Raw genomic sequence first — 7902 nt, 5'->3', positions numbered from 1 at the left:
TTCAAGTGATATTAGTTCGATTGATGGATTTCACTTCGTACCACTATGCAACAGTAACAATTTGGTATCAAGAATTATGAGTATAAATAAAATGACCCAACAAGACAACACAAATGGCTTCCATCAAACACAAAAACCAAGCCAAGCCAATATAATAGATGTTCACAATTTAAATAATACAATTCCTATCACTAAATACACTTCTCAGAGTTTGAACAACCCAAAACAAATAAACGATAATCAATATCAAAATGGTCTTAATTTAGAAGACCATAGAAACTCACTTTACCCAGATGACGAACTCAACTGGGACAATTTCAATTTTATCAATCAACTTCTTTCTTTATTTCATTCAAATTTAATTGAAGTTCAAAAAACTATATTTAGAAACTCTTCTGAGTTGAGCATTGATGAAGATTTGTATCGTTTTTTTGGTCGGTAAGTGAATGTTACTTATATGAAGAATAAACCTTCAAAATATGGAATCAAATTCTTCTTGTTGGTTGATTCTGTATGTGGTTATATAATGAATTTGCAAGTCTACAGAGGGGCTTTTAATGGCAAGCATGTTAATAATCTTGGGTCTAAAGTTGTCGTTCAATTGATGAAAGAGCTTAGCAAAGAACAATTGGGTAATAAAGATAATTTGGTTAATTTGACCACTGATAGGTTCTTTACTTTTGTATCAACAGCTGAAATTGTAATAGAACATTTTGTTACTTTGACTGGTACTGTCAATTCTAAACGGAAATTTGTACCAAGTACTCTTGTAATAAACAAGAAGTCGACTGACGATTACAGACAATTTAAACTATTAAAGACTGTTCCAAATGCCGAAATTGTTATGGTAAATTTCAAAGACGAGAATCCCAGTGTGTTAATTCTTACCTCCCGCAAATTAAATATTATTTACCACAACGAACCCAAACATTTCAACGTCAACATAATATACAATAAATTTATGGGAGGCGTTGATGTCACTGATCGACTGATGAAAGCACATTCAACTAAGAGAGCATCTCGACGCTGGCCATTAGCTCTTTTTTATCATATTCTAGACATCACCATTCACAACGCCTATTTATTATATATTTGGTCCAAAGTTGATTATAAGCCATTAGACTTTGTTGATGATTTCGAAGAAAAAGGAGATACCGTAGTTGTAAATGAGACAGGAAGTTCCACGATTTTAAATCAATGTAATTTGGAATCAAGTGAAATATCAAAATCATCCACATCAAAACAACAAAAAATGACATCATAAGAAAAATTTTGTGTATATTTTGAATCAAAAATTGCCAAAAACCCAAAAATTAATTTTTATGAGCAACTATCACTTCAGTTTCGAAACAGAATGCAACATCAAGACTGTCACAAAATCTTCCATACAAAACAAAAATAAAAATAGCTCGTTTTTTGGGTGTAAATTTTGAAGAAACGAATACATTATTAGAGACAAGTTCTCTTGTCCCTAAAGGAAGTGGAAGTTGCCATATTTGTGCCAAATCAGGTGAAAATAGAGTATCAAAGTGTTGTTTCAAGTATCGATGTTGTGTATGTGGTTTACATGTCTGTAAATACCACTTTGAAAATGTATGTGATTTGTGTAGAGGTAATACCATCACAAAAGCTGGTGAACTTGGCAAAATCCGCCGTGAAAAATAATTATTTTTGATTATTTTATAAACCATTTTTTGAAAAATTGATAATACTTGTTATTATTTGTTTTTTGTTTTTTAAATATAATAATAAACTAAAAATAACCCATTTTAAAAATATAAATTCAAAATTGATTAAAATAAATATATGCATTTGATAATAATAAAAAAATACTCAATATGCCTATGAAAAGAAAAGTGATCATTAATTTTAGCTTTCCTTAGTTGCTTGGGTTAAGTTGTTTTTTGTGCAAAACTGTACACCACATTATTAAGATCAACTTTTTTTAAAACATCTTTTTGGTGAACCAAAAAAATAAAAAAATAGTACTTTTTTGTATGAATTTACTTAATTTTTAATTATGTTTGGTATAAACTAGGCTGTTATTTATTCAAAAATATTATGACAAAAATATTCAAAACGAAGATTTTATTGTATTATTTAAATGATTCTATTTATTATATTTCTAATACAATGATGTGGTATCTTGAATCAGTTTATGTTTTCTTAAAACAAAAAACGATATGGAAAAACTACAAAAAAATCAATTTTTAATTTGGATGTCCAAGTCTCAAGGTAAACAAACAAAAAATCGACTGAGTTTCTTTTCTTTTTTCAAGAAGAGATCAGACGAGCTTACGTCTGTACCCACGAGCAACTTGAGCGATGTCCACACTGTTTCAACGCCAGATTCCCCAGAAAAAATAAAGCAGTTAGACCATTCAAATCCCCCAGAAACTCCACCAGAACATGAAGAACTGGAAAAGGCTGAACCATTAAAATCGCCAAAACCAAAAACATCGAAATCTCCACGAGTTCGAAAATTGGGATCCAAAGAATCTTCATTGGAACACTTAAAAGATATAAAATATGACACCAAAGGAATGTCAAAAACCCCTCGTGTTGAAGGTTCTCCAAAACCGTCATTTGTCAAAACCCCACGTTCTCTCTCTATGAAGAATGGCATGCAACTCAGAAAATCTTTTTGTGCGTTTGAAGAAGCAAGTCCACGGTCCAAAAGTGACTCTATAGATTTAACAATGTTATATGCATTAAAAGACATTATAGGTGTTGGGGAAACAAACGTTGATAAGACTCGTTCGGCCATGGAGCAACTCAAATTGATGTTCCAAAACCCTAGTGAGACGGTAGTTGTCACATTAGTCCCAAACATTACTCGGCCCAACAAAAGATTTATAACGAAAGAGTCGAAGTATTATGTCATTATGGATTCATTGAAAGAATCCATTGGAAAGACTTATGACTGTTGGTCAAGTCTGAAACTCCCCGAAGAAAGTTGGACTGACACGACCATTCCCTTCAACGTGAGAATACTCCACGAGGGAGAAGACCTTCACCCCGAGCTAACAGGCACAAATGAGAACATTGAAGCGTTAAAAATTGATTCAAAAGAAAACATCGAAAAGGCTATTAGGACTGAAAATCAAAAACAAGACGTTTATCACATAGAAACAAATTATGACTCATGTACTCACACAACAGACTTAAACTATTACGAGGTCGTTAACTGCGACGACGACTTCACCTTTTTCAAACAATTCTTCTACGACTCCCCAAAGGCTAGTTACGTACTCTTCCCGAAAAGTGGGATCATTCTTGTGTATCAAAAGACTTTGAGGTATCAGTTTGTGATGATGTTCCAGTCGGAGGGAATGACCCGTTTTGTTCTGCCAAACAACGAGTCTGTCCCAAAGTGGTGCCAACACTCTTTGGCTCTAGGTGAGAAGCCCGTCAAGACCAAAAATTCCGAAAAGCTGCGGGAGGAGATGAGGAAACTCGAGAACCAAGTTGTTTGTTGCGTATAGTTTATTTTACTATACATTTTCTATTAAATATAATAATAATGAAATAGGTCATGAAGACGTACAAAATCGGGGTTTTGTATGGGCGACAAGGACAGCAAAGTGAAGATGAGATGTATCGTAATAATAATGATGAGTGTTCACCAGCGTTTTGGAAATTCATGGATTTGTTAGGGAAGAGATATGAACAAAACGGATTTATTCGGTATAATGGCGGGTTGGATGTCAAAAACAAGAAAACGGGCGAATTCTTGTATTTTGGGACGCTTGACAACTATCCCTATGAAATACTCTTCCACGTGGCGCCACTCCTCCCCAACACACAAAGTGATCAAATGCTCGAAAGAAAGCGTTTTGTTGGGAATGATGTCGTTGTCGTTGTTTTCAAAGAGATGAATGACAAAAACGATACTTTCTGGCCACAAAGTGTTGCATCACAATTCAATCACGTCTTTATCGTTGTCACCCCATTGACGTCGGACGAAACGAATGATAAATACAAAGTCAACGTCGTGTGTAAAGGCACAGTGAAGCCTTTTCCCCCGTTTCTTGAGGACAAATGGTACACACATGGCTTTGAATTCAAAAATATGCTCTTAAGGAAAAGTTTGTTTCATGTACTATTAGGATCTATTTAATGTATTATAATATATAGTTTCTATTAACTTGTTTAATGTGTAGTTCTTAATGGGGAAAGAACTTGCCTCGTCACTGAACAGGCTTTCGTGGACAGGACGTCAAGAGCAACAGAAAGGCTTATCAAGTACATTATATCATCGTGCCTTGAGCCTGACGCCTAAGGTACTTTTACTCAATTATAGAGTTGTTTATGTATTAGTTTTAGTTGTAATTAATAATATTATATTTATAATAAATAATATATAACTAAATAAATAATTTGAATATTATATATTTATAGTAAAAATATGTTGCTCTTTTTAATTAATTTGTCTTATAAAAAGAAATGTACCCAACTATTTTGAGAAATTAATAATATTATTTTTTATTATATTAAAAACCAAGTTTGAATAAAAAAATATAAATAAGTAAATATTAATTTATTAAATGATACACATTAATTAAAAAATGAACGTCATAAATTAACTTTTGTTTTGACAAATACATGACAAAAAAACATATTTTTATGTCATGAATACAACTAAGAAATGGATGTACAAACTCTAGTAAAATATTAGTACAACTTAAATTAAAAAACAGTGAAATACTTTTTGTTGACAGGGACGAAAGCGCTCTGAATTGTTGAGTGAGCGTTTTCCTCTGATTTTTCGACGATTTCGGACAATTCCTTCATTGAGTGTTTAACATGGAAAGTGATGTGTTTTTTTAAGTCGTGTTTTCTTTTAAAACATTTTCCACAGTTAAAAGGACACAGAAACGGTTTGACGTCTGAGTGGACCTTTTCATGGACTTTAAGATCAGAGTGTCTAGCAAACCGTTTGTGACACGTTTCGCATTGGAATGGCTTTTCACCGGTATGAATCCGAAGATGAACATTACAATCATGTTTTCTTAAGAACTTCATCCCACAAGACGGACATGTATATGGCTTCTCACCATTGTGGGTCTGCATATGAACATTCAAACACTTCTTTGAGTTAAATGTCTTCCCACACCCTTCATGCGTACATACATACTTCCCTAACTTCTTCGAGTGAAAGAACGACGTAAATATCGTGTTGACGGTCGAGGTCAATGCGTCGTTTTGCATTAAATGGACTCTGTGAAACTTGCTATACTTTTGAGTCGGCCAGACATGGTGTGTCTGCGTCTGAACAGGAGATACTCAAATGATCCATTCTATCCTGTTTTATTATTTTTATGGTTATTTTTATTATTAAAAGTAAGTTATAAAACAATCCACCACAGCAATGGGAGCAAAAAAACTGTCTGTCACTATTTTTGGAAAATAATGTATCGTTTTGTAATTTCAAAAAATTAATTGATTATAATAAATTTGCCATTTTTATTTGTATATTTGTTTTTTGTGTAATAAAACGATGGTTAATTTTGAGATATTTTTAAAAATAAAAAATCTTTTTTTTAGGCAGAATTTAAGTTTTGGTTTTCTGTTCACTTTTTTGTCAAGTGGTGGAACGAAAAAATGGTAAATTTGATTTTTAGTTTAATTAAAGTGGAATTTAGTTTCCTTCAAAATAAGAAAGTTAAGTTGTGTTCTATAACAAATATAATAAAAATAATTGTAGTTTTTTTTATTACATTGAGAATAATGGTGATAAATATGTTTTATATTATGTATTTTTTCAGCAATTTTTCGGGATAGTTAAATTCAATAATCTTGTTTCGAACCATTAGTTTATAATAATTTAATAACTCTTTATTAGTTTTGTATTATTTGAACCCGAATTATTACAATTTTACTAATGTTAATAGTTTTATAATTTAAATTATAAATTAATTACTAAGATATAATAGTTGATAGGTTTTCAGAGGGTATTTAAAGAAACCCGTTGACTGAAAAATCAATCCTGACAACATCTTCATCCTTTGAGCTTGTGCAAAGAAGGTTTTGGTGTTTTTAGAAATTGTGACTTTCATGACAAACGCTCTATAAGCGCACGATTTTCACAGTCATAATATTTACTTTACATGTGTTGTTATTAAGTGTTTTTGTTTAACTTTTGTTTTAAACACCAACATTGTTGTTTAACAAATTTGTTTAATAACAAATTCATTTAACATAATTTGATGGGAAGAATCCAACCTTTCCATTGCACTCTCCCTGCCACCAACCATCACCTTTTTTGTTGATGATATTGATCACATCCCCTTCTTTCATGGATAATTCAGTCTCGTTCTCTGCTTCATACTCAAATTGACACACAACAACGTTTTGCGAGAGTTCCTTAATTGTGTTTTCTCCATTGTTTAAATTTGATGAAAATGTATTCACACCGTTTGGAAGTGGAGGAGCAACCTTCACTTCAGCAGTGTCAGTGGTACCGTCGACATCCAAAACAGATCTCCCAGACCTCAAGTGACTTTGCACGTTGCATTCATTCACAAAGGACAAGTCGTTGGGCGTGAAAACTGGTTGGGTGTCTATTTGTGACGAGTTCATCTTAGACAACACTGAGGGAACTTGTTGCCATGACAAATTCATGGTGTTCAAATACTGCGAAAACGAAAGTAGTAAAGATGCCTGTACTCTTTCGCTGGCATCATCCGTCGCCTTCTCAAGTTTTTTAAGATCTTTGGTCAGCTCATTTCTGAGGAGCAAGTAGCTTTCTTTCGATGTGTTGTACTTGGCTTCGGCCTCTGACAGCCCATTCTGCTTTTTAGCAGACTTCTTCGATATTTGTTCGAATTTTTCGTAGTGTCGATCCATATCCATCTTTCTGTTTTTCAGTACAGCAATTCTTTTATACAAAACGCCCCATTGGTCGAGATAAAGCTTGAGTGGTTCGACGACTTGACTAATCAATAGCTCTTTGATCTCAATTCCAGCGTCTTCCATTTTGTCATAATACGATATGATTTTTTCTCCACTCAATTTTGCTGGCGCGCCGTCAGTGGTACAGTCGTGCAAAAGTCTGACCGCCTCTTTTTGGTAAGAAATAAGACTCTGCGCCGCCATTGGAATCTTTTGTATTCGTTCGGTTACTGACTTCAGCTTTTTTTCAATGCCAACTATGTTCTCTTTGATAAGGTTAAAATCAGTGTCAACTGTTTTCTTCGAAAGGCCCACAGAAGATTTGAAGTGAAAGAACCCGCGTTTGAAGCTCATCTTTAACACTTCTTACCATCCAGATTTACAGCTTAACTGTGTCTTCATTCTGTAAGTGTTGAATCCACTTCTCAACTTGTCATTTTTCACTTTAGTTTTGTTAATTAGACACTTTTTTTGATGTTTGATTAATAAATAAGTAATAGTTTTTTATAATAAATATAAAATATGTTATTTTATAAAATTGTTGAAGTTTGAAAATCTTTTTTAAGATAATTTTTTATTATTATTATTTCTAATTACTGAATCTTATATTTTTAATTATTTATAATTAATAATTTATTCTTTCATCAAATATAAATTAATAATAACATATAGATTTTATTAAATAAACTTTTTTTTTTATGAAAGAGACATTTCATTTCAAACATCATCTTGACTTTTTTAAAACTATTTTTCTTTCAAAACCAATCCAAATTTATAATAAAATTAACCATAACAAATAGTAAAAGTTACAATACAAAACAAAACTAGTAATATAATAGTAATTTATTATAGTATTAATAGTAAATCCGACCCAATGATCTCTTTCTTTGAATCGAAGCACTTGACTAAGATGTCGAGAGACTACCCGAATCGTCATTCTTTGAACGAGAAACAACTCTATTCTCAAATGTCAGCAAAGACATACAGCCGCGACGCATCTCAGTATTT

At 32.4% G+C, this 7902-nt stretch overlaps 3 protein-coding genes across 3 annotated transcripts; 1 reads left to right on the top strand and 2 right to left on the bottom strand.

Moving 5' to 3' along the window:
* Window positions 1-2183: 2183 nt before the first annotated feature.
* Window positions 2184-4282, top strand: EIN_130520 (rap GTPase-activating protein, putative; the record flags this gene model as incomplete). Its single annotated transcript, XM_004261036.1, has 3 exons — window positions 2184-3470; window positions 3533-4088; window positions 4164-4282. The coding sequence occupies 3 exons, from the start codon at window positions 2184-2186 to the stop codon at window positions 4280-4282; spliced, it is 1962 nt and encodes a 653-aa protein (XP_004261084.1).
* Window positions 4283-4689: 407 nt separating this feature from the next.
* On the bottom strand, window positions 4690-5211 carry EIN_130510 (zinc finger protein, putative; the record flags this gene model as incomplete). The annotated part of the gene is made up of 1 exon (XM_004261035.1): window positions 4690-5211. One exon carries the CDS (start codon window positions 5209-5211, stop codon window positions 4690-4692), a length of 522 nt encoding a protein of 173 aa, XP_004261083.1.
* A 981-nt stretch (window positions 5212-6192) lies between these two features.
* On the bottom strand, window positions 6193-7248 carry EIN_130500 (hypothetical protein; the record flags this gene model as incomplete). The annotated part of the gene is made up of 1 exon (XM_004261034.1): window positions 6193-7248. The coding sequence occupies one exon, from the start codon at window positions 7246-7248 to the stop codon at window positions 6193-6195; it is 1056 nt and encodes a 351-aa protein (XP_004261082.1).
* Between the last annotated feature and the right edge of the window lie 654 nt (window positions 7249-7902).

This window comes from Entamoeba invadens, assembly GCF_000330505.1.
Source record: "Entamoeba invadens IP1 unplaced genomic scaffold scaff_1105074724651, whole genome shotgun sequence".
NCBI lineage: Eukaryota > Evosea > Mastigamoebida > Endamoebidae > Entamoeba > Entamoeba invadens.
This window is presented reverse-complemented; position numbering and strand designations above follow the sequence as displayed.